The sequence below is a fragment of the Saimiri boliviensis genome, unplaced genomic scaffold (genome assembly GCF_048565385.1).
Source record: "Saimiri boliviensis isolate mSaiBol1 unplaced genomic scaffold, mSaiBol1.pri Scaffold_25, whole genome shotgun sequence".
Lineage (NCBI taxonomy): Eukaryota > Metazoa > Chordata > Mammalia > Primates > Cebidae > Saimiri > Saimiri boliviensis.
Window position 1 is genome coordinate 1 of NW_027412508.1, and position 26,633 is coordinate 26,633.

At 50.1% G+C, this 26,633-nt stretch overlaps 1 protein-coding gene across 2 annotated transcripts in view; it reads right to left on the reverse strand.

Annotated features, from left to right (window-relative positions):
• Positions 1–39: 39 nt before the first annotated feature.
• Positions 40–26,633, reverse strand: part of LOC141583402 (mitogen-activated protein kinase-binding protein 1-like) — a 49,221-nt gene continuing 22,627 nt past the window's right edge. Inside the window, exons 3-19 of one of the 2 annotated variants that reach the window (XM_074392568.1) lie at positions 18,375–18,466; positions 8,476–8,538; positions 8,186–8,243; positions 6,393–6,563; positions 5,865–6,002; positions 5,422–5,604; positions 5,174–5,191; positions 4,737–4,897; positions 3,717–3,906; positions 3,050–3,196; positions 2,655–2,830; positions 1,824–1,915; positions 1,444–1,569; positions 1,048–1,118; positions 771–892; positions 421–496; positions 40–313 (exon numbers count right to left, since the gene is read on the reverse strand). In XM_074392568.1, the coding sequence (XP_074248669.1) occupies positions 179–313; positions 421–496; positions 771–892; positions 1,048–1,118; positions 1,444–1,569; positions 1,824–1,915; positions 2,655–2,830; positions 3,050–3,196; positions 3,717–3,906; positions 4,737–4,897; positions 5,174–5,191; positions 5,422–5,604; positions 5,865–6,002; positions 6,393–6,563; positions 8,186–8,243; positions 8,476–8,538; positions 18,375–18,466 (2,019 nt within the window). In that variant the 3' untranslated portion in view covers positions 40–178. The remainder of the gene's footprint in view (positions 314–420; positions 497–770; positions 893–1,047; positions 1,119–1,443; positions 1,570–1,823; positions 1,916–2,654; positions 2,831–3,049; positions 3,197–3,716; positions 3,907–4,736; positions 4,898–5,173; positions 5,192–5,421; positions 5,605–5,864; positions 6,003–6,392; positions 6,564–8,185; positions 8,244–8,475; positions 8,539–18,374; positions 18,467–26,633) is intronic. The other variant, XM_074392569.1, reaches the window with a different exon arrangement.

Consider the following 26,633-nt stretch of genomic DNA (forward strand, 5'->3'; position numbering starts at 1 on the left):
AAGAATATGGTCTATAAACCACCTTCAATTCCCAACCAAGTTCACTCAGTCCCAACATTGGACACAGGGGTTGGCTGCAGGGTAAGAGTAGTAGCTCTGTGGGTCCCAAGAAACTGACAGAAGAGTGAAGTTCCAGGGATAGAACTCACTCAGGTTCTACGCAGGTATCGGCTTCTATTCAGGTATTTAGGATACACTCACCTGAGTGCCCAAACATGGTGGCCACACACTCGCCTGAGGAGAAGTCAAAAATGGAGAGGTTCTTGTCAGAACAGCTGGTGGCAATGTAGATCCCTGAGGGGTCTGTCTGCACCTGAGGAGCAGGATGCACAGCTGGAGGACACAGGAAGTGCCACTCCCTCCCACCTGGTATCACCCTGTCCCCAAGCCCCTGTCCGGTGCCCCCTCCTGGGTCCTTACCTTGATGAGTGTGCCGTCCTCACCCTGTGACCCTTTAAACAGCTTCTTCTGCTTCCCGCTGCTGATGTTAAATATCCTGTAAGAAACACACTCTGTTTCACATGTGGAGGCTGTGAAGGTAGAGCACACCTGGAATGTGGAAAACCCAACATTCACCCCTGGCCTACGCTCTCCGGGGCCACCCCCAGCAGCAAAGGGGCTACCACCTCTTGGGTGAGGCAAAGTACTGTAAATTCAAGGGGGTACAAGGTCCAGGACAGAACAACAGATGTGGGAACTTAGCTGCATGGAGCTGACCCCCTAGGGCAATGAAGGAATGTGGGCAGAGAGTCTGAGGAGGAGACACCCACCGAACATTTCGGTCCTGGCAGCCGATGGCCGTGTACTTCCAGCTGGGCTCCACATCCATGTCATAGAGGGTTGTCTTCCGCACCACGTGGTGTGTCCGTGTGAACTGCACTCCATCTCCAGACTGCAGGAGCGGAGCATGTGGGCAGGCCCACATCCAGATGCCTCACCAGGCCCCAAGAGCCCAACTTGCGCCTCCCTTCACCTCTCGTAACCTCACGCAGGGGAATGGTAGACTCCGCCCTGCCCCTGCCCCTCAGGAAAGCCCTGCGCCCTCACCTTCTGCGCAGTGCGGAAGTAGATGCTCTTGTCTGCTCCACAGCTGATCATGCGGACTTGCCCATCGCTGGCTGTGAAGGAGGGGGCCCCGTTGTTCCCACCGCTCTCACCACATGGGAGCAGCCTGTCTCCCACCTTCCCTCCATATGAACCCCCATCAAGCTACTCTACATGCCAGGGAAAACCAACTAAACTAAACCTCGAAACCCAGGCCCAACCTGGCTGGCTCAAGTCCCTGCACTGAGAGTCTCTGTTCCACCTGTCTTGCCTCCAGCTCCAGGCCTCCCAGCTGCTGTCCAACACTCCCCCACGACCGGCAGACCCTTCTCATGGAGGGGGAGGCAGATGGCAGCAGGGGTGAGGGTGGCAGCATGTGTCTCATTCACCCTGCCCCACCTGCAAACTTGACTGCAGTGATGGCGGATGAGTGCTCGTCCAGGGTCTGCTGTAGGCTGTACTCCCGCCCCGCATCCAGCACGTGGATCAGCCGGTCCCGGCTCGCCGATGCTAGCAGTTTCAGACCTGGGGTTGGAAGAACTCCATCAGCCCATGAGTGCCCTGAACTGCCTTATCTGGGCATGGCAAAGAGCCCTGAGGGAACTGAGCCCCGTACGCCAAGCCGTGTGAACCATGGGGCAAGGACAGAGCTGTCCTCTAAACCAGCAAAGACCCCAGTGATCCAAAGGATTACCGACCCACATCCAAGAGCCAGGACAGATATAAGTGGCACCAGCAGGACTGGGTGAGCCCTGGGCCATTCCGGGCATTCTCCTGACCTGTGTCTGGCTTCGAATACTCCAGGCACAGAATCTCTGAGTCATGGGCCTCCACCTTCAGCATCTCACTCAGGGAATGAAGTTCATGCACCCTGCAGAGATGAGAAGAGGTGGGAAGAGGTCACGGCCAGGCTGCAGGAAGGACTTACGCCCCCTCCTCTGCTACATTTTGTCCCCCTACCTTTTTTCCCTTTTTTGAACTTTCAGGCTTAGAGAAAAGTTGCTCTAAGAATAGAAAGCTTCCATATTTCCCTTGCCCAGCTTTCCCTAACAATAGTGCAATCATCAAAACCAGGAAATTTATCTTGGTACGATACTATTAACTAGAGACCTTACTCAAATTTCACCAGTTTTCCCACTATGTCCTTTTTCTTGACCCCAGATCCTATCCAGAGTCCAAATTGCATTGAGTTGCTTCTCCTTAGACTTCTGTAGTATTTAACAGTCCTTCAGTCTTTCCTGACCTTTCATGATCTGGACGCTTTTGAAGAGTGGTGATTGCTCTGTGGTATGTACCTCAATTTGAGTTTATCAGATGTTTTCTCATACTTATATTGAGTTATGCATTTTTGTTAAGAACACCACAGAAACACTGTCACACCCCTCTTAGTACATCCTATCATAGGCTTCATGATGTTCATAAGGATGTTAATCTTAATCACTTGGTGAAGATGATTTCTGATAGGTTTACTCATTGTAAAGTTATTATCTTTCCTTTGTCAATAAATATTTTGTGGTCCAACATTTTTGAGTCAAACTCTCTCTAAAGTTCTAAATACCTGACTCTGCACCATGAGAGGCAGTCAGTACCCACCCTGGGTCTGCCATTACCTAAGTGTGCCCATACGGTCCCCAGATGCTAGATGCTGTCCATTGGGGCTGACGCACACAGAGCGGATGCCCACACGGGGATCCATCAGGGACGCATCAGCTTTCTCCCCTCCAGGCAGCTCTGTGTCCAGCAGGGCCTGGGTGTTCCCATCCACGTAAATGATTTTAATGAGGTCCTAGCGGAATAGGTTAGAAGAGGCGGATGAGGCAGGCCTGACCAGTACAGCTTCGAGGGGAGAGAAACCTGGGCAAAACCAACCTTTGGACCACAGAACACAGCCAAATGAGGGCTAGAGGGCCAAGATCTAGGGGCCCAGTTCCCAAAATCAAGGTGCAGAAGCTGTGGGGATGGGGGCACTGAGGGTGCAGTGGGGGCCCCACGGCCTCAGGCTCACGTTGCTGAGGATGTTTCGGTGCAGGGTGGAGCCATGCACCCCGGAGCTCTCTGTGTTCCACAGGCGGATGGTGTTGTCTGAGGAGCAGGTAATAAAGGAACTGGGGGGCAGGCAGGCCTGGTTACTGTCCTTCACCTCGGGATAGACCTGAAAGGGCCGAGGGAACAGAAGCAGGCCTCCATTTGGAAGCAGTCCTCTGCCTACCCAAGGAGATGGAAGGGAATGGGATGGAAGAGGGAATGGTAGCCAGAACTCAGCCCAGAGCCTGCCATGGGCCATAATTGGTATATACTCTTCATCATGACCATGGGGAAGCACGTTAACCCAGCACCCACTATCTATCAGCCACTCTTCCATGTCTCCCACTTACATTATTTCACTTTATTCTTACAACAATTAGGTGAATCAAGTATCATTTTACACTGAGGAAGCTGAGGCTTGGTCAAGCTCATTAACTTGTCCAAGATCACTGAGGCAAAACTAAGGATGGGGCCCACTGGGGAAGCCTGTAACATGCAAACTCAGTCTCCAGGATCTATCACAGGGAAGTCACCAGAGAAACAGGAGGCAGTAGGAACATAAGGTTACACTTGGGGATCCCTACTTCCTGTCCTCCGAATGGTATCCCAGCCAACCTGGTCAGTCTGCAGCCAGCCAGCCCACATACCTCCACGCTCCAGACGCAGGAAGAATGATACAGGGCCGAGTACACCTTGCCCACTTTCTTGGGGTCCCTGACATCCCAAACATAAATGCTGTGATCGTTGTACACACAAGACAGCCACTGATTAGCAGGATCATAGGTCAAGGCAATGGTGTCTGGATACTTGGCATTGGCCACTCCAGAGAAGAGGCGACTGTAGGGAAAGGACAGGGCACACGGGTGAGAATGGAGAATGAAACCGGAAGCCAATCCACAATGGAAGGAGTGTTGTGCGAGGAGCCCTCCCGGACCCGCAGGTTTGGAAGTAAGTTGCTTGCGAGTAGGAAGGAGCCCCTACCAGCCATCAGCAGGACCTGGACCCGGCACTAGCTGCTGGGCGTGGTGTTCAGGTGAACACAGTTTCACAGAACACCAATGTTAGACAAGGGAGTTCTATGGCTATGTTGGGGCAAAACAAAAACAAGACTACTCTGTGCACAGATAAAAACAAGATCACCACACAAACCACAGCACTGACCAAACACCACCCTTTCCCATCTACATGACTGCGGCTTCTTTACCAAATACAGCTTTAGCCCCCTACCTTTCCTTCACCTCTTAGATCAGGCGTCCCTAAACTTTTTACACAGGGGGCCAGTTCACTGTCCCTCAGACCGTTGGAGGGCCGCCACATACTGTGCTCCTCTCACTGACCACCAATGAAAGAGGTGCCCCTTCCTGAAGTGCGGCGGGGGGCCGCATGCGGCCCGCGGGCCGTAGTTTGGGGACGCCTGTCTTAGATATTATCTAAATCCCATAAGCCCCTCCCAACACCTACTTACTGAGACTCTCCACAGTTTTCCAAGGTGTGGGGTCTCCTTGGTTGCAACAAGTACCAATAAGCCCAAATTCTTCTGTCTAAAGAGGTGTTCCCAGTCATCTCTGGGTCATCAATACACTCTTCACCTGCTCCCTGAAGCGCTGCCCAGAAAGACTGGGCAGGGGCGAGGCTACGAATGGAGGAAGGGGGCCCATGTAGCTCACCTGGCCTCAGTGACGCTGGCAATGTCTGTCCCCAGAGCATGGGGTCGGGGCAGGGTGGTAAGGAAGTGCAGGTTAGAGGGGTTGAAAAGGCGCACGGTGCCATCAGCACAGCCACAGAAGATGTAGTCCTGGCTCACAGAGATGCAGTGGGCCACTGTGGTCTGCAGGCAGAGCAGCTCAGCTCAGCAAGGCCACCTGCCCACTCCTCAGAGTCTCACCTCCCCGCCCATCAACAGTCACCTGCCAAGAGGAGGGACCGGCCAAGGCAGGGGCAAGGGAAAAACCGCCCAGCTGCTCCGTTCTGAGCCCCTCAGCCCCGTGCAGCCAGGAGACAGGGATCAGGGATTCTTCTAAGGCACCAGAGGATCCAGGAGGAAAAGCCCAGTGAAGAGAAAGAAACAGCATGAGAGAGAGAAGAAGGTGCAGGCACCACTTACTGTGAAGCTGTCTGTGTTCTGAGCAGAAGAGGAAAGCAGGGGAAAGAGAGACAGAAAGAGCAGAGAGGAGGCAGTTACAGAGATCACCAAGGGCTGGAACTGGGCCAAGCTCTAGCTCCCTCAAGCTTCACGCTCCTGGGATTTCATGTATGAATAAGGGCCTAGCCCCTACTCTGAAGCCCGGGGCACTAGTTCTCCCCTGAACTGAGATATGGGCTGACCCTACCCTTGGGGATGGAGGTACTTACCCTCAGCTCCACCCACTTGTCCAAAAGCCTCCGATCACTGAACTCGCACAGCAGCCCTGAGGACGTGATGCAGAAAGTGCTGTCTGCCTTCTTCCCTCTGCCGCAGGCCACATCAGTGAATAGGTTGTTCCGTAGCTCTCCCAGCAGCCCTGAGCGGCCCAGCAGGGGCACAGTGGCATTCACCTGTGGAAGCACACCAGTTATCCCCCACATCCATTCCAGAGCCCGTCCCTGCAAACTAGGCCCCAGGAGAGGATGGGGGACGACCCCAGGCCCCCTTGCTCTTTTAGCCTACTCCTCAGCCCAGACAGCATTTGGCTCATCCAAAACTTCTGCAGGACTGCTGGGGATGCAGAGAGGCCCGGGTGAAGCAGAGCTCCTGGGGAGGGCTGAGCAGGCCCTAGCCAGGGCCCTGGTGGCTACTCCCAGCCTGAGCACCTCACCTTTGAGGTCTTGCTGTCATCGAGATACCAGAATTTGATGTGCCGGTTGCCTGCAGTTACAAAGTAGCTGCAGTCCTCAGAGAAGGACACTGCTGTCACTCGACTGGACACCTTGTTGGAGGCCACCACAATGTTTTTCTGGAGGGGATGCCAAAGGAAAGAATCAAGGCTCTGTCTCTTGGAGCTAAGAAAACAGTGACTCAGAGGATGGAGGAGAGTTCAAACTGGTACTTGAAAAGTGACTTTTTCCCCAGAATTTACTGGCCGGAAAAAGAGGGGTGGGGAAAGAATCCCTTTTAGAGGAGCTAAAAAGATTCGTTTCCTGCAGAAGACCTTGTAAGGTATAAAGCTAGCCCCCTTCTACCAACATGCTTGGCTACGCGGTTGCTCTTTTCTGCTTCAAATCCTTTTCTACAATGAGAAGGGTTCGGTGGGGTGGATGGAGCAGGGCAGGTCAGTCGTCTCTTGCCTCCCCAGCTGACAGTTGACCACGGTGCGGCTGCCAGGCCACCCCACCCAGCCACTCACCTTCCAGGCCCACACGTTGACGATCATGTCATGCTGGTAGCCCACAGAGACAATGTACTTGGCGCTAGGAGAGAAGGCCACACAAGCCACACCATACTTGTGCTCCTGCAGCTCGGCCACCTGGCTACGCTCTGCCACGTCCCAAACCCGCACGGCGGGCATGTGCCCACTCTGCAGGGAGGCAAGAACCGGAAGTGAGTTCTGTGGGTCAAGATGGCCAGGGGGAGACCTATGTTAATTCTAGCTAAATAATTATAAGCTTGCTTGGCTCAGAGTAGACTGAAGTTTATACACTGCACTAAACTGTATTATTAGTCCAGTTAATTAGAAATCAAGTGGCAACAGGAGGCCTAAGGTAAAGACCATGTGAGAGCTCAGTAATACCGGGGAATACAGGGGTGGCTGCAGAGCTGGCAATACTGCTCTGGTCTCACGAATGCCTTCTCAACATGGAGACTGCGTGAGGGTCTCATAAAGAAGGCTTATGCAAAGATCTCTGAGAAGGGAGGCGACCTCTGCTCGCAAGATCCGGGAGGGTCTTTGCAGATGGGAGCTGGCAAGGAGGAGAAAAGCGCTGCAGGGCAGAGATCACAGAAGGCCTCAGGCTCTGCCTAGGTTGTCGGAATGTGGAGTGATTCTGTGTCCTCAAATGCTCAGGAGATAAAAGCCCCTGGATGCATTGGGTGTGGTCAGAGCGGGTGGCTCCTCATCTGCTGTACTTCTGATGCAGCCGCACCCTGATAACAATCGGTGATAAACTCAGAGCACTAGATTAGCATGTCTTAGAAGGATCTCAAGTGCTCTCCAGCAGGCTCTCTTAGATACCCCTGCACCCTCCCCTTCCATGCCCATAAGATCTATGAGATTATGCACATAATAAGTGTTTGGAGCACAGAGATCGGGGGCCAACGGTTCCCACGGTTCCCACGCATGCGCTGGTCCCCTGGCCCCACGCTGTACATTCTACTCTTGTGTCTCTGTCCTTATTTCCTTTTCTCAATCCCTCCGGGACTGAGTCACCACCAGGACTACGGGCACCCACGTACAGGGTTGGGGCTGGTACCCAACAACTTCTTGAGTTCTCCACAGGCATACAACACCACCACCCCCACTTAGCCTTCCAGAGCGGGGCCCTTGCCTCCTCAGCTACTGGATACCATCCCTCCCACCTCAACCAAAAATCGAGTGGGGTGCTATACAGGGCAGGGAACACAGGAAATATGATAAACATCTGAGAGCAACACTGATTATCAGGGAGAAAGCGGCCCCAGATTTTACTCAGCATCTCTGGGCAGTCTGTACCTCTGTTTGCTCAAAGCTCCCTGAATGGTTCTGATGGGCAGCCCGCGCTGAGAGCCACTACCACTCAGGTCTATCTCTGCCCCTAGTAAGACTCTGCCGCCGGGACAAAGGCGTTCCTCCTGAGCCCAGCAGGGGGACCCCGGGGATAAGGAATATTTACGGCAGACGTTTCCAAAGCACACTTCCCTGACCAGTGGCAAACAGCACTATCTGGGAACTTGTTACAAATGCAAATTTCGGAGCCCCATCCCACACCTAAGGAATCAGAATCTCTGAGAACTGGCCCAGCGGGGTCTGCTTTCACAAGCCCTCCAGGTCATTCTGATGTACACTAAAGCTTGAGAACCACTGTTTTAAGGTACAGTGAAAACCAGGATTTGGTGTCTGTTTCAGAAGTCAAAGTGACAGCAGGCCTAGGACTGCAGCTCTCCTCTGCTGAGGCGAGGCCAGCCGCCTTCTTTACAGTACTGCCAGCCCTCTTCCTCACTCACCTCTCCAGTGACCAAGTACTTGCCATCAGGGGAGAAGGCAAGGGCCGTGATGGTTTTCCTGTAAGAGATGAGGCAAGTTCAGGGGGGTACTGGCAGCCTGGCCTAAGCCTAGCTCTATCCCAGCCTCTCCAGAGGTGAGACCAGCAGACACCAGTGGCACATGTGGCACTTCTCCATCTGGCCCTAGGGCCCAATCAGGTCCCAGCCCCCAGAGCCACAGAGACTCTAGACAGTGCCCTTCTCACAGCCCCCAGAAGGAAGAGGTATCCCAAGGACCCAGGCCCATTTACCTGGAACTGTTGAGGATGTGGTGCTGTTTGTGTTTCCGGGGATTGAACAACACAACCACACACCTGAGGAGAGGAGCAGACACCAGGCTCAGCACCAAACCACAGCTCCCCAGGAGCCCTCCAGGCCACCCGGGACTTCTGGTCACCCAGCAGAGGCAGCTGGGCAGAGAGAGCTCAGAAGGGCTCTGCTGCTTTTTTTTTTTTCCTTTATTTTTGAGTCAGGGTCTCACTCTGACACCCAGGCCGGAGTGCAGTGGTGCAAACATGGCTCAACGCAGCCTCGACTTTTCAAGCAGTCCTCCCACCTTAGCCTCCCTTGTAGCTGGAACCACAGGCGTGTGCCACCATGCCAGTAATTTTTGTACCTTTTTGTAGAGAGAGGATCTTGCCACATTGCCCAGGCTAGTCTTGAAATCTTGAGCTCAAGTGATCTGCCTCCCAAAGTGCTGGGATTATAGCACAAGCCACCGCACCCAGCCTCCACTGCTTTCTTCTGGCAACCTGTTCTTGCTCCGTTTTTCCATCCAAGAGAGCCTATCTCTGTAGCCCCACAAGGGTGAAAGGGCTCCCTGGAAGCCTGTCCCCACTACCAGGTTCCTAAATGCCAGCTCTATCTTTGGTCATATCCACAAAGGGTAGCAGGGACACAGGCCATCCCACAGCCCTTGTGCATACCTCAGGAAGGGGTGTGGAAGGGAAGAAGAAATGTGATTTGGGCAAAGCAGGCTTCAGGTGTACAGCCTGTATGCAGGCTTGGGGCCATGTGTACATATATCAAGCATGTGTGCCTTAAGATGTAAGGCCTCTTGTTTGCACCCATGTGTGTACTTGGCAAGAGCTGGCCCCCCACACCCTCCATGTGTTGAGTGAGGAAGGAAGTGGGAGGCCAGGCAGGGGGCCACACAGCAGAGAGGCTCAATCAGATAGGGTAGGGGGAGAGAGAGAGCCTGAGAAGGCCCAGGATAGCCTTACAGTGCCACGGAGGTCCCAGGCCCCACCTTGAAAATCCCTGGCCCCGAGAAACCTGAGAAGAGCTCCCCTGACTGCCAGAAGCAGATAATCAAGGACTCTGCCCACCTCGCAGAGAAGGCGGGGGCAACCTTCCCCATCAGGCAGCAAGGCTGCTGGATGGAATCAGGTCCTGCCTTTCCAGAGGCAGCTCCAGAGAGGGAAGCTGGGTAGTAGGAATCAGGGGCAAGAAGCCAAAGGCCAACACCTAGGCGGCTTCTCCTCAGGCTTCTTGGCCATCAGCAGGCCCTGGCCCGTCACCCCTTCCGCCTCACCTCTTCATTAGCACTGAACTAGCAGACAGGAGCAAGCCTAGAGGCTGCAACCAGGAAAAGCGGGGAGGAGGGAAAGGGCAGACAGCTACTTCCCCCAGACCTGACTTTCCCCAGTGGGACCTCACTGCAGCCCCTGTATCTGAACACCACTACTGACTGGAACCTTGAAGGAACCAAGCAGTTCACAAGCTGCTAGTGAATGCTAAGCATCTTGGGCTCAATAAACCACTTCAATATGCAAATTCGGGGACACCGGGACCTCCAATGTGACCAGATACGCCCAGAACTGCCAGGCTGACCAACAGCTGTGGAATTCCTGGTCCACATCATTTTCTCCTCAAATCCGCCAACTCCTCCTCACTATTTTATTTCTCCATTTCCTACTCTTTCCTTGTTCCTGTTTCCTTTTTCCTTTCTTTTTTTTTTTTTTTTTTTTTTGAGACAAAGTCTCACTATGTTGCCCAGGCTGGTCTTGAACTCCTGGGCTCAAGCAATCCTCCTGCCTCATCCTCCCAAGTAGCTGGGATTACAGGCCCATGCCACCCTACTCAGCCCTTCCTTTTTTTTTTTGGAGACAGGGTCTCACTTTGTCACCCAGGCTGGAGTACAGTGGCTCAATATCAGCTCACTGCAACCTCCACCTCCCTCAAGCAATTCTCCTGTCTCAGCCACCCGAGTAGCTGGGATTACAGGCATCCATCACCAAGTCTGGCTACTCTTTTTGTATTTTTAGTAGAGATGGGGTTTCACCATATTGGTCAGGCTTTTCTTGAACTCCTGAACTCAGGTAATCCACCCGCCTTGGCCTCCCAAAGTGTTGAGATTACAGGTGTCAGCCACTGCGCCCAGCCAGATTTATTTAGATTTTAATACTTTATGCAGTGTATAAAAAGTAATACCCCAGGCCCGCCACCATCGTGAATTCAGAGCTCAGAAAGTTCTCAGGGGTTAACCAATGTTTTCTGAACCTTCTTCCAATCTGTGCTGACCTGAGGCCCTCTTCAGGCACATCTCTCCAGCAAAGACTTCTAGTCTGAATGGGTACAAGTTACCTGGCTTTTGGATTCATTACACAGGAACCATGGTAGAGGGCTTCAGCTGAGAGTTTATCTAATTGAATTGACTCAACGCATAAACTAGCCAACCATATTCCAAATCCAGAAAAACTGGGCTCTGTGTGCAATCTTACAAGTTTTGCCATAATTCTCATCCCAAAGCAGCATTTTGGCCTTTAAAGGGCAGTGCATCGGACTGCTTAAAACGCTGTTCATGTCACTGCTTCCAACCTCAGTCTTCCTGGGACACGACATCCGGTCTCCTCCTCCTACGTTCAGCTCCACGGTGGAAAGAGGAGAGTGGATGGAGCGTGCATGTGTGCAGGAACATTATATAGACAGGAGGATGGCTGGCTAGAGGCAATGAGGTGATCTCTCCGTCCTCTAATATCCTGCCTGGTCCCAGGATAGCCTAAGAAATTCTCAGGTGTGGCAGAGAAGAGCTAAGCAAGAAAAGGAGCCACATAGAGGTTGTCGCTTAAGTGAGTACTTTTATTTGGAAGCCATCCAACATGAGAAAGAGAAAGACAGCAAGAGAGAGCCTGAAAGGCCCAAGAAAACCTTACAGTGCCATGGAGGCCCCGGGCCCCACCCTGAGAATCCCTGGCCCCAAGAAACCTGAGAAGAACATCCCCGACTGCCAGAAGCAGACAATCAAGGACTCTGCCCATTTCGCAGAGAAGGCGGAGACAACCTCTCCCACCAGACAGCAAGGTGCTGGATGGAATCAGGTCCTGATTCCACGGTCAAAGCTCCACATGCAGGGATGGTAACATAGATGCTGAAGTGAGAGCGGCATGGCCAAGGTTCCCTGTGTGCCTGGCTTGTTGAGGTCCAACCTGTTCTCAAAAGCAGCAAGGAGCCTTCTCAGCCTTCTTGCTGAACTCTGAGCAAGCTCCTAGATCAGCCAGGGAGAGGAGGGCGGGGCCCGGTTTGTATCAGTCTTTCCCTCTACATCCCCTGACCCTGCCCAGCTGGGTGAGTCCTTCCTGCAGTGCTGGCTGGGATTTCACCACATGCCAAGGGCTGGGTTGGCCCAACCAGCTGAGTCCTACAACTCAGCACCTGAGGGTGCAGAGCGGCTGCTCACTCTCACGGGGAGGGTGTGACCTCAGTCCATCCAGGCCTCAACCTGGGGGAGTCACGTGGTGGAGTACTCGTGCCAGGTGCTGGGCCCACTGCCCAGGAAGGGCCAAGCCTTCAACATCCCCCTTCCCGACACAGGTCTGGGCCTGCTGCTACCACAGAGAGCCCAGGATTCCCACAGGATCCACCTCCTACCACTTTCCATCCCCCGATGGGATGAGCCACGCATGGGGCAGCACAGACAGGGAACAGGACACAGGAGATCCAACCAGAGACCCTGGGCCTTTGAATGTTTTTCTTCCAGACCAGGTAAAGTCTGAGAGTGACTCAGAGAGGCATACCAAAGGGGCTTCCAGCCTCGCTCAAAAGTCGCCCTGTAGCCCTATTTATCATTACAACGCTTCCTGCATCACTGTGACTGCTTATACTGTTTCCAAAGTACACATCAACTGGAAATATTCCATATAACTTAGGCTGGGGGGAGGGGATCTATCTTCAGACCCCAGTCTGCCAGTTCTGTGAGGATGGTATTTCTTTTTTTTTCTTTTTTTTTTTGAGACGGAGTTTTTGCTCTTGTTACCCAGGCTGGAGTGCAATGGCGCGATCTCGGCTCACTGCAACCTCCGCCTCCTGGTTTCAGGCAATTCTCCTGCCTCAGCCTCCTGAGTAGCTGGGATTACAGGCACGTGCCACCATGCCCAGCTGATTTTTTGTATTTTTAGTAGAGACGGGGTTTCACCATGTTGACCAGGCTGGTCTCGATCTCTTGACCTCGTGATCCACCCGCTTCGGCCTCCCAAAGTGCTGGGATTACAGGCTTGAGCCACCGTGCCCGGCGAGGATGGTATTTCTGTTTTACTTACTGTTAAATTCCCAGGGCCTAGAAGATAGGCATTCAGTAAATATTTGTAAATGAGTGAAGATATCTTCAAGTCACTAGCTGCAAGATCTCAAAGCCCTGGCTGCCAAGGAACCTCCTGGGCAGCAGCGTGTGAAGCGGGGCCCCGAGGAGCGGTCCATGGTTCTTCCGTACCTCAGGCATTTAGGACTGCTTGATGCTTGAGGGCAGCGTGGTGGTGGAAAGAGCAGAACATGAGGTCACGGGCCTGTCTGCTCACACACTGCGTGATCCTGGGTACCAAGTCCCAGCCTTTTCTTCTCTCAGGTCCCCGGTCTCTCTACTATCCCTGGCGAGTGCCCTACAGAGAATAAGAAGGCAGCTCTGTGCCCCTTCATTCAGCTCAGGTGTCACTGAATACAGTTCACCAGACGGATTCCGTCACACCCAGGGCAATGCTTTGAAGCTGAGGATCTCAGCATAAATTCTAACATGGGCTGGGTAAATGGAGGGCATTCTCAGGACAGCAGGGTTTCCCTCTTCTCCTCCCCACTTAAAGCAACCAAGAGATCTCTTCTTAGCTGCCAGCTACACCCCATCACCTTGCTAGGACACTTCCCACCTCAGCGGAAGAGGAGCGGCTGTGCGCAGAGCACTCACCAGGCCACTCTGGCATGGGAGCCAGGAGAAACCCATTCTCAGGACTGGCTGACTCCGCATGGGCGCCAGGGGCTGTGCTGGGCTCCAACGTCCGTCAACCTTCCACCAAGCCAGCTGGGGAAAAGGCCCAACTCAACTAATTCTCTCCAAGGGACTGTCTGGCCTCCTCTGGCAGTGGGCTTCCCATGGGGAAACAACAGCCAAGGGCGAACTCCAGGGGAAGAGATGCAGGAGGCACTTAGGACAGGCTCCACGCTCGGCCCGGAGTCCTACAGCCCTCTGCCTGACACACTGCCCGCCCTCCTTCCCTATGCTGTTTCATTTCCTTTCAGAAAACTTTGTTTCGGTTTGATATTCGCCTCTGGGCCTCAGAGCATTTTCTGAGTTTTGTTTCTCTTCTTGTTTCTAGGATACCTGAGCTGGCTCCTAGAGCAACAGACACAGGAGGAACCAGAGCACGGGGGCTGGGGGCAGCATTAGGATGATTAGATAGGAAAAGCAGGGAGACGAGGAGGGAGGGAAGAACCTGCTTGTGCTCACGCAGACTCTGGTGGCCCCCAACATCACAGCAGCACATCAGGGAGCTCTAGGACACAGCAAAACTCAAACACACAGCAAGAAGCCATTCACACAGAGGACTTGAAGTTCTAAGAAACCAAAAGTTCAGGGAACAGATTAAGGGCATTGCCCAGGACTGGCCTAAGCCAAGCACACACACTCAGAAAACCTACTAGAGGTTCCATTAGGGAAGCTGCTACACGACCTGGAAGGATAATGACTCCCAGGCACAGGCCTGGGCTGAGACCTGCCCATGAACATGCATAAGCACACGCCCTTGAAGGCCAGGCCTAGAGCCCAGGGGCATGTGAGGAAGAAAGCGGGCAGGACTCCACACTCCCCAGGGCAGGGACACAGGGCTCAGCATGCACCAAGTAGCACCCCAAGGCCTTTTCTGCCCATGCTACATCCAACCCCAGCCCCAACTGCAACAAGACAGAACCTGGCTTTCCCAGGCAGAGGCAAGAACGAGTGGAATTCCCCTGAGGCAGGCTGCACACGCTTATCCAGTAGAGAGGTCTTTCCACCAGCTTGCTGCTCTGGGAGAAAACGGAGGCTCCCACAGCACCCCTACTGCAGCCATTAAATACCAAGGGCCACTCAGGAAAGACACCGACTCTAAACCCAGGGGCAGTCTCCCTGACACAGACTCAGCTGCCCATAAATTGGGCTCTTCTCATTCAAAGGGCAGGTAGGCAGCTTAGAGGAAAAGCAATTGTTAAAAATAAGCAGCAAGTGTGGTCTTCCCCGACCCTGTGACATGTTCACAACCACAGCTCTACAGTCATACTTAGGTTAGAACCCAAATACACACACTAGCTATGTTACCTCAAGCAAAATGCTTAACCTTTTTTGTTTTTTTAAGAGACAGGGTCTCACTGTGTCACCCAAGCCGCAGTGCAGGGGCGTGATCATAGTTCACTGTAGCCTTGACCTCCTGGGCTCAAGTAATCCTCCCGCCTCAGCCTCCCAAGTTGCTAGGACTACAGGCACATGCCACCACACCCAGCTAACTTTTTCATTTTTACTTTTATGTGGAGACAGGGTTCTCACTATGTTGCCCAGGCTGGTTTCAAACTCTTGGTCTCAAGCAATGCCCTCTGCCTTGGCTTCCCAAAGCGCTGGGATTATAGGCATGAGCCACCGCACCAGGTCTGCTTAACCTCTTAGAATCTCAATTTCCTCCTCTGAAATATGGAAGTGATAATAGTACCAACCTCAAAGTGTTGCTCAGAGTATTAAATAATTCATATAAAGTGCTTAAAAAGTGCCTGGGCATAGAATAAGTACAGCCATGCATCACATAACATTTTGGTCAACAGTGAAGGGCATGTATGACAGTGGTCCGGTAAGATTACAATGAAGCTAAAATATTCCCATTACTGAGTGACATCTTGATGATCCTGACCCTATGTAGTTCTATGTGCTAGGCTAACACGTGTGTTTGTGTCTTTTTTTAAAAAAAAAAAGTTTAAGAAGTTAAAAAAAAAAATGTAAGCTTACAGAGTAAGATATAAGTAAAATACTTCCGGGCCAGGCATGGTAGCTCACACCTGTAATCTCAGCACTTTGGGAGACCAAGGCAGACGGATCACTTGAGGTCAGAAGCTCAAGACCAGCCTGGCCAACATGGCAATAGCCCATCTCTACTAAAAATACAAAAATTAGCTGAGCGTGGTGGTGGGCGCCTGTCTACTAAAAATACAAAAATTAGCTGGGCGTGGTGGTGGGCGCCTGTAATCCCAGCTACTCAGGAGGCTGAGGCAGGAGAATCATTTGAACCCAGGAGACAGAGCTTGCAGTGAGCAAAGATTGTGCCATTGCACTCCAGCCTGGATGACAGAGGGAGACTCTGTCACAGGAAAAAAAAAAAAAAAAAGAAGAAAATACTTTTGTAGAGCTGTACTGTGTTTCTGTTTTACACTAAGTTTTACTAAAAGAGTCAAGAAGTCAAAAAATTAATAAGAAAATTACAGTGAGTTAGGTTAATCTATTATTGAAGAAAAAATATGTTCTTAAAATAAATGTAATGTAGCCAAGTGTACAGTGTTTGTAAAGTGTATGGCAATGTTCTGGCCCCTCAAACTCATTCACTACTCACTCACTGACTCACCCAGAACAACTTCCAGTCCTGGAAGCTCCATTCATGTAAGTGCCTTATACGAGTGTGCCTTTTTAAAGAATATTTTATAATGTATTTTTACTGTACTTTTTCTATGTTTAAATATACAAATACCATTGTATTGGGATTATGTACAAGATTCAGAACAGTAACCTGCTATGCAGGTTTGTAGCCGAGGCACAGCCGGCTTCACCATGTAGCCTAGGTGTGTAGCAGGCTCTACTATCCAGGTTTGTGTAAGTGTACTCTAACACGCACACAGCAACAAAACTGGCAAACAAAAACACATTCTTCAGCACATATCCCCATCATTAAGTAACACATGACTGTACTTGATAAAGGCAGCTTTCTTGGTGGTGGTGGCTTGTTTCTTTTGAGACAGTGTCTCCCTTTGTTGCCCAGGCTGGAGTGCAGCGGCGCAATCTCGGCTTACTGCAACCTCCATGTCCTGGGTTCAAGTGATTCTCATGCCTTAGCCTCCAGAGTAGCTGGGACTACCAGTACCTGCCACCACACCCAGCTAATTTTTCGTGTGTTTTTGGTAGAGACAGGGCTTCACCATGTTGGCCAGGCTGGTCTTGAACTCCTGACCTCAAGTGATTTGCCCACCTCGGCCTTCCAAGGTGCTAGGATTACAGGTGCACCCAGCCCAATAAAAGGGAGCTTTTTTGATGGGGTGATAAAACTAAGCAAATCACGTATCTAGTATAAAAACTATAAAAGCTGCTATGAAAATTACATTGGGGAACGAAGTAGGCATTACCAAGCTAATAGCAGAGTAAGAAAGTACAGCAGCGGCCCTTCTCATTTTCACATTCCTGCGCCTACCACCATGGAATAGAGGAAGCCAGAAGCAGGAGGGGTTCTAAGCTTTCTGCAGAAGCCTGAAGAATCTATGGTTGGAGGTTTCCCACTTATAGGAGCAGAGGAGTGAAAAGGCAGCAAGAGAAAGAACAGCAGCCCAGTCTTCTACTTCTCTTCTACGGCACTGATCTCTCTCAAAGTGACTAGAACAGACAAATATTCATAGCAGCATTATTCATAATAGCTAAGAAGCAGAAACAAGCTAAATGTCTATCAACTGAAGAATAGATAAAATGTGGTACATCACAGAAAGGAATAATAAGGTAGTGATACAAGCTACGACATACATTAACCTTGAAAACATTATGCTGGCAGGCATGGTGGCTCACGCTTGTCATCCCAGCACTTTGGGAGGCTGAAGTTGGGGGATTCCTTGAGTCCAGGAGTTTGAGACCAGCCTAGGCGATACAGTTAGACCCTGTCTCTAGAAAAAACGGAAAAATTAGCTGGGCATGGTGGTACACACACATAACCCTAGCTACTCCGGAGGCTAAGGCAGGAGGCTGAAGCAGCAGCCAGTCATGATTGCACCACTGTACTCCAGGCTGGGCAACAGAAAGAAGCCTGTCACTAAAGGCCAAATACAGTGTTATCTGATTCCATTTACGTGAAATATCCAGAACAGGCAAATTAATGGAGACAGATTAGCGGTTGCCTAGGGATGAAGGTCTGGTGAGGTGGGGGTGGGAATGAAGAGTGTCTGATAGGAACAGGGCGAGGTACGGTGGCTCACGCCTGTAATCCCAGCACTTCGGATGGCTGAGGCAGGTGGATGGCTTGAGTTCAGGAGTTTGAGACCAGCCTGGGCAATGTGGTGAAACCCCATCTCTACAAAAAATTAGCTAGGCATGGGGGAGTGCGACCATAGTCCCAGCTACTTGGGAAGCTGAGGTGGGAGGATTGCTTGAGCATGGCGGGGCAGAGGTGCAGTGAGCCGAGATTGAGCCATTGCATTCCAGCCTGGGTGACAGAGCCAGACCCTGTCTCAAAAGAAAAATAAAGGAACAGAGTCATGAAAATATTCTAAATTTGACTGTGGTGATGGTTGCACAACTCTGTGAATACACTAAAAACTACTGAATTGGACATTTTAAATGAGTGAGTTATACAGTATATGAATTACATCTCAATAAAGCTGTTTTTTAAATGACTGGAAGGTAGTTATTGAAAGTGATGCTGGGACCTGTGTATAACATAAAGTGTAAATCTGTGTGTGGGAGGCGGGGTAGATAACCAAAAAGCACGACAGGATGGCAATAATGACAGCACCCGACAAAGAGCTTTTACCTGGACCTGCATCTCTTTACAAAAATGGCACCAACACATTAACCTGGATGTATCTCCCAGAAGATATGAGAAAAGCCCTGCCCACTCCAGCTGGTCTGGCGTGGCTATAAATTCCCACACAACAAGATCTCTTCCAAGGAACTTACCCTGCTGGGTAGGCAACTAAACCTGATCGGGGGTCACAGGCAAGTCCTCTGCCTCCAGACACTGTAATTCCCAGCACCTTCTCCAAGGTCACCTGTTAGAGCAAGACAGAAGTGACATGTTATAGACAGAGTGTTTTGCGGAAGAAGGTGCTAAAAGTACCTGGGACCATCCTGAGGCACTGGCTACTTTCCAGATGCCCATGTCTTCAGGAGAACAGAGCTATGACTTCTGTAGCTTCTTCTCTTCTGGCCACTGGGCTTGTTGATCACATGGGAAAAACCCAATGTGCATCACCTATTTTTAGCAGGGTACCGTGTGCTGGTACCACAGGAAAGAAAACCAACTCGTTAAAGCACAACTCATGGCCATAGAGGAACAAGGATTCCCCCAAACCAGGAAGGCACCGTGTATAAGCTTGAGCCTGGAGTCCCCAGACTAGACGGTCTGTGAGACTCAGGGGAGGCCACTGATATTCGTGCTTTGGCAGGCATGAAGGAAAGGCCATTCTGACTTACCAAGAGCCAAAAGAATGTTAGGTATCAATTAGGTGACTCATAATATCCTCGACCTTTGCATTCTATCATGTTCTTCCCCTCCATCAGAGGGCTCTGCCTCCCAAATGTTTGCCAGTTGATACAGACTACAATCCAAGGAGGCAGAAACATGGCTTAGTGCTGTGTTCTACAAAGCACCGATGCTCAGGGTACTCTAATTATTATTATTAAGGCGCAACTCCCACAGAGATAAAAGGGAAACGTGTAAAATGCTCAGAGATTCTGAGACAACATGGCCACGGGAGACACGCATCACTCTCATCATTAGTATTGTTACCCCACACTGTCTGCAGGCCCCAGGACCCAATCGAACTAGCCTCAGATTAATTCACTTGTCTTTATGCTAGACGATGCCGGGTGAGATTGAGACTTCCCTCTAACCTCTTGCTGTCACTCAACATCATCGTCTGCTCCAGGTCTTTCACTTGCTGCTCCAGGTCTTTACCTGCTCCAGGCCTGTGCAGTCCTTGCACTGGCCCTGCTCAGGAATGCCCCTGGTCTCCCCTAGGTCAGAGAGTGGGGCTTCAGAATGCAGGACGGACATGTGAACAGGGTAACTCTGCTATGAAAACACCAACCCTGAGGACAGTCTCGGAGGTCCTAGGAGGGCAATGTAAACCAAAAACACTTAGGACGGATGCTTGTGGCAGGGGGTCTACTCCTAGTCCAAGTCAGCGTCTAGAGAAGGGGGGCTCAGAATCAATTAGGACAGTTTTGGAGTTTCTCCTCCTCTTTTACTATTCCAAACGCAGAATTAAAAGTACTCCTAGAGGGGCCGGGTGCAATGGCTCACGCCTGTAATCCCAGCACTTTGGGAGGCCAAGCTGGGCAGATCATCTGAGGTCAGAAGTTTGAGACCACCCTGGCCAACATAGTGAAACCTGTCTCTACTAAAAATACAAAAATTGGCCGGGTGTGGTGGTGGGCGCCTGTAATCCTCAGCTACTCAGGAGGCTGAGGCACAAGAATCACTTGAAACTGGGAGGTGGAGGTTGCAATGAGCCAAGATCACGTGGCTGCACTCCAGCCTGTGTGACAGAGTGACTCTTTGTCTCAAAAAAAAAAAAAAAAAAAAAAAAGTACTCCTAGAGGACCTCTTTAAATTCTTATCTCTGAAGATCATTTTAGCTTGAATTAGGTTAGCCCCGTGGTGGCCAAAGACCAAAGTAAGTCTCCTGAGATGCTACATTTAAAACCTATTCCCCAGAAAGGTCCCCAAGGGTATCTGTGTATCTTGGGGATGCAGACAGGGAGTTCTAACGTGTGTCTGCTCACGGGTAGATGTGGTTTCAATGCAGGGCAGCAACCCACAGCCACCTGGCAAGCACCAAACTTGCCAATTACCCTTGCGCCAATCTGAGGCACTAAATCTAGTGTGGAATAAAATAACTTTGGCCTTCTCTGTACATTCTTGATAGGTTACTCTAACTTATGCCTGCTCTACTTTTTCTCAGCTTAATGACCCACTGGCACGCAGTCACCTATTACTGACTAGAGAGCAACAAAACCCTCCTGGGGAAGTCTAGGGGATACTCAGTTCAAGCCACCACGTCATCCTGGCCCTGCACCTTCAACTCTTCCAGAGGAAGGGATATTCAGGGACATTCCTGCCACACCCACTGCTTCTGCAGACAGGAAAGAGAAGGGCCTCAGGCTGGCATGACCCACACAGCTAGGAGAGGCCAGAAAATCAAGGGTAGTGAGCTAAAGGGCTGCTCGACTCCTATTTTCTCCTGCTAATCTGATTTAAGGTAAATCCTTCGGATTCAAATTTGCATTGATCCCTTCCCTCCCTCATGCTTCAGTGTTGGTCCCCAAGAATTATAACGAGTCAGTTGGTTCTCAGCTGATCTTCTTTCTAAAAGGCATTTGAGTAGGTGTTTTGTGGGCAGATGATCCAATTCCAAAGAGAATTAATTCTCTGAAGCAATCTAAAGCAAGAAGGAGACATGGCCTACTAACACTCTAGAGACCAGTGTTTATCAAAGTTTTTGCACATGACCTACAGTAAGAAACACATTTTATATCATGACCTGGTATATAGAGACATGTGTGCATGTGCATACAACTGAAGGTTTCACAAAACAATATCCTATTGCATGTCATATACTGTATTTTTTATTCCATTTCATTAAAAAATAATCCTGGTCATGGCCCACTTTACTGAGTTCATGACCTACAAATGGGCTGGAAGTTCTAGTCCGGGACACCCTGCTATAGAACATCTCTCTCTGCCAGGCCCGGGTGACAGGCCCCGATCACCGGCACATTTGTGCTCCTGAGTCATTTTCCTCCTAGGACTCAGAGCGGTAGAACGCACTTCCACACTAGGAAAACCCCACAGGCAGAAGTTTGCCTGGGCTCAAAACTTGGCTTATTTTCAAAGGATTTATGTTTTTTGGCTTTTTCTGGTTTCTAAGCAGCTATCCAAGGGGGAAAAAAAGCAGTTTCCTTTGGCTCTGTGGAAGGGAGGAGCAGGGGAAAACAGTCACGGGCATCAGCTGGTTTTTATTTTATGTTCTTAACTCAAACCAGTTTCCTGTTTGCAGGGAGGTTTTGGGCTGAGCTCGACTTTCAAAGGATCTAAGAGTCCAGAGTTCCTGCAAGGCCTCTAACATCTAGGCTTATTTTGCAAGGCTTCAACATGATGGACTGCATAAACTGACTCTCTCCCTCTGATAACTTGCTTCCTAGCCTCCTTTCCAAGAAGGTGGTAGAGCTTCCCCCTGCCTTAGAAAATGGAGACAAACTTAACATCCATTTGCCAAAGACAGTAAAAAAAAAAAAGAAAAAGAAAAAGAAAGAAAGAAAGAAAAAGAAAATGGAGACGAACTTCAGCATCCCCTGCAAACACACCCCAGGTTCAATGCATTCAGGTTCAATCAGTGCTGTGCCGGAGCTGGCTTGCACCAACTCATGAATACTGACTCTGCAAAACTTTTCCCACATTCAGAGCTAGCACAAGAGTGGCCCCGAAATCACCGCCACACGACGACATACACCATGGAAATCAGCAGAGGCTCACAAATCTTAAAAATCACAGTTTTTTCCTCTCACAGAGCCTGTAAGTATTTGGCAGCATGCCACTTAGTTCAAGTCACTCTTATCTCTCACTTGGGCTATAACACCCACATGCTCTCCCTGCTTCAGGCCTTACTCCCTACAGTCTTTTCTCCACATGTTGGGTCACAGGGATTCTTTTAAAATATAAATGAGACCATGTCATCATTGTGCCCCAAACCCATTTAAGGCTTCTCATCTCCCTTAAATTCAAATCCAAAGACTCTACCCAGGTTTACAAGGCCCTAAAGCCTTGGGCCTCTGGCTACCTCTCTGACCTCATTTCCTATACCCCCCACTTCACTCACTTACTCCATGCCAGCCAGCTCACCAACTTTAAGCACCTTAGGCAGATTCTAGCCTCTTGTCCTTTGCATATGCTATTTCTTAGACTAAAAGGCTCTTCTCTCAGCTGCGCACAGAGGTAATTTCCTGAGGTCTTTGCTCAAAGGTCTCTTCCTCAGAGAGGGCCTTCCAGACTAGCTTTACTGCCATAATTCTATACCCAACTTACCCCAGCATTATTTTTCTTCATAGGTCACAGAGGCAGGTAGCAACTCAATATTGGTGATATCTCTGTCCCTGCTCTTACTGCCTGTCTGTCCCATCAGAATGTGAGCTCCTTGAGGACAGGATGTAGGTTGCTATCCTCCTATGGATGTAGCCCCAGCACTTTAAACAGTCTCTGGCACACAATGGGCACTTGATACATATTTAAGGAATAAATGAATGCCTTGCAGAGGTTTCAGAAACAGTGAAAGACCAGGAAAACTGGGGTGTTTCTGGCCAATACAGTTGTTCCCCATAAAGTATCTAAAACTGGTTGTGATAGTAGCTATGAGCAGCTGAGGACAAGCAGAAAGGGCAGTATGGTACAGGTAACCTTTTGCTTCTTAAGCTGATGGTAGGCACACACACTTGCTTATTATTCCATGTCTTTATTTTATGTCTTAAATACTGTGCAGCAAATATTAAAAAGAGAGAAAAGGTATAGTCAAAGATGTGGTATGAGGCTTAGGACCTTATGAGCAACATCCTTCTATAACTCACATCCCCACTTCTCCCTCTAGCCTCAAGCCATTTCGTTGACACTCATTGACCTGGCAATGTGAAGGGAAAGGGTATGAAGAACTCAAAAATCTGGGGGTGGGGTGGGGGATGGGGTTTTGAGACAAGTCTCACTCTGTCACCCAGGCTGGAGTGCAGTGGGGCAATCTCAGCTCACTGCAACCTCCGCCTCCCAGATTCAAGCAATTCTCCTGCCTCAGCCTCCCAAGTAGCTGGGATTACAGGTGCCCTCCACTGCACTTGGCTAATTTTTCTATTTTTAGTGGGGAGATGAGGTTTCACATGTTGGCCAGGCTGGTCTCGAACTCCTGATCTCAAGCAATCCACCCGCCTTGGCCTCCCAAAGTGCTGGGATTAACAGGCATTAGCCACCGTGTCCAGCCAAAAATCTGTGCTTTCAGTTTCTCACTTCTGTGCTTACGCAGCTGCACATGTGTATAATTCTTTGACACGTCACAGAACCAGTGTGTGGACCCCTCTTTCTGACTTTCGGCATGGCAGCAGGGGATGAGCTGGGCCCCTTGGCCCATCTGAATAAGTAGCATGGGCAAGAAATAAACTGTTGCTTAAGCCAGAGGGATTTTGAGGTGGTTTGTTACCAAGCAGGACCTAGCCCAGAAATTTTTCAGACTTTTTGGTCTTGGGACCTTTTTACAGTCTTAGAACTCATCAAGGATGACAGAGGGCTTCTGTTTAGGCAGGTTATATCTATCAATATTTACTGTATTTGAAATCACGATGGGAAACATTAACAATACTTACTAATTCCGTTAAAAATAACAATAAACCCATTACATATTAACATCCTTATTAAAGATAATTCTATTTTCCAAAACAAAAATAATTAGAAGAATGGCACTGTTTTACATTTTTGCAAATCTTTTTCCTATCTGGCTTCATAGGGAGAGCCGGGTTCTCATATCTGCATCTGTATTCCATCTGTTCTGACGTTCTCTAGTGGAAGGATGCCAAGAAAACCTAGCCTCATTTGGATATGGAGTTGGAAACAAGACATCATGGACACCCAAAGGGGTTTTGGGGACTCCAGGCTTCTCAGACCACACTCTAAATACTACAGCATCTTCCAGGTGAGGAAGCAAGCCGACGCGTGAGAGGGTTCTGGGCTCGAAGATCACTTAAGAAAGTGAGGTAGGGCCGGGCGCGGTGGCTCAAGCCTGTAATCCCAGCACTTTGGGAGGCCGAGGCGGGTGGATCACGAGGTCGAGAGATCGAGACCATCCTGGTCAACAAGGTGAAACCCCATCTCTACTAAAAATACAAAAAATTAGCTGGGCATGGTGGCTCGTGCCTGTAATCCCAGCTACGCAGGAGGCTGAGGCAGGAGAATTGCTTGAACCCAGGAGGCGGAGGTTGCAGTGAGCCGAGATCACGCCATTGCACTCCAGCCTGGGTAACAAGAGCGAAACTCCGTCTCAAAAAAAAAAAAAAAAAAAAAAAGAAAGTGAGGTAGGAAAGATGACCTGTGAGAAAGTAGCTATCCGCAAAGTCTGGGATGCGGCCCAAAGTTCTGACAGGAACCTCAGCTCCAAACCCTCAAGGCCCAAATGCCAATGAAATACAGCCTAAGAGACACGCCAGTCCAGGCAACTGTGTCTGGGTAGTGACTTGGGACCTGTCCATCGACAGCTCTAGGAACGCTGCTTCATGCCCAAGTGGAAACTCGGAAGGAAGAAGAGAGGACCCACTTGGTTCTCTACAGTGAGCTCCTCCACACCCGAAACGCAGCCTCAAATACTCAAGCTGTGACCCAGCTTTTGCTCTAGCAGGTGCAGAGTGCTGAGATGGAAGAAAGTGTATACCAACCTGACAGAGGTGTCATCTTTCCCCTGAAGCAAGGCTATTGGAGGCAGAATTACTGCAAGCATAATTCGAGGGAGGGCTTGAATACCCACCACTCACAGTAGGAAGTAGACAGAGCACTATCGTATCCTCCCGAGAGAAAGAGGGCCAGCAAAATCATCCCTCACTTTAGTAAGATAAAGGGGCAACTTCATACTGGCCTATTCCCAGGAGACAAAGAACGAATAAAGCCAAGTGTTTAAGTGCTCTTCTGGCTCTCATTAAAGTAGATGGAAAAAACAGGTGGTGTAGAGGCAAGAGTCGGAACTACTCATTCATATTAGATAGAACCGTAGTTTCCAGCTTGCAGATTGCAGTCTTTTTTTTTTTTTTTTGAGACAGAATTTTGCTCTTATTGTCCAGGCTGGAGTGCAGGTTCAAGTGATTCTCCTGCCTCAGCCTCCCGAGTAGCTGGGACTACAGGCATGTGCCACCACGCCCAAGTAATTTTGTATTTTTAGTAGAGAGAGGGTTTCTCCATGTTGGTCAGGCTGGTCTCAAACTCCTGACCTCAGGGATCACCTATTTTTAGAGCACGGAGAAGATAAGATACAGGTAGTGAGAAAGAGAGGAGAACCAGGAAGCCGGTGAAGCAGAGAGCTCCCACAAGGGAGGGGTGGTCAACAGTGGGCAATGAAAGAAATGAAGGAGACAAGGACGGAACTCTCCAGAGTCCAGAGCCATCCACAGGAGAGGTAGCACAGTACAGGGTCCCAAGTAGTCTTGGAGCCCTAAATACCCAATCCTAGACACTGAGCAGGGCCTTCTAAGCTTTTCTGTTCTCTCTCAAGTTCCTGGATCTGATCAGTCCATGATCTAGAGAACAGGCACTAGCCAATGGAAGAGAGTCCGTGCAGCCCAGACAGTGACACTGTTAGGAAGGGCTTCCTGCTTGTACACACAGCAGAAGTTGTCAGGAAGTGCTTTCCCTTTCTCAGTGTGAGGGACCCCTACAAGGAGTCTGCCATGGCATGGGAGTGGGTGCTCCCTCCAGATAGAGAACTAAGAGGCCAGAGTCACAAAAGGCCAGGGTCACTTAGGATTTGGCTGACCTCAAACTGGTAAGGAAACCCCACAACTGTGAGGAAAATGATCTGTTTTGGTTGCTATGTTTTGTTGCCACCAGCTTCTTTCTTCCCCTTTTTCCCCTCCCCCACTTCTCAATCCCACTCAATTCAAGTTATAAATACCTGAGTTGTAAGTCATTCCAGCCAAACCATGGACTTGCTATTTCTATCATCAAACATGTCCAAGGCAGAGCACTCTTCGCCTTCCCCTCCCTTCCTACAGGTTAAGAAGAACTATATTTATCTCTTGCCCACACACTACACTCTAATCTCACAAAGCAGATCCTCTATCAGATTCTAAGAAGTGCCACTTAGGCCAAAGCCACAGAAGAAGTCAAAGCCAGCAGGCTTTGTGCAGAGACTTAGGCAGCGGGGCAGAGACCCGGTGACTGGACCTGGGAGTGGGGAGGAAGGAGAGGTATCGTGACCAGGCTAACACATTCCTGCCCCTTCAAAGTTAAGTACCATCTGGTCAGAGGCAGGCTGGGGCCCAATGGCCACCCGAAGACCTTGGGTCTCATCTCTGCTCCTGGTCTCTACCCAGTTTGGCTAATTTAGAGTTCTATCTATAGGGCAAAGACTCCCAGAAACAAATAATTCCAATGTAACAAACAAACAAACAAAAAGGGTATCCTGCTTAACAGTTCAA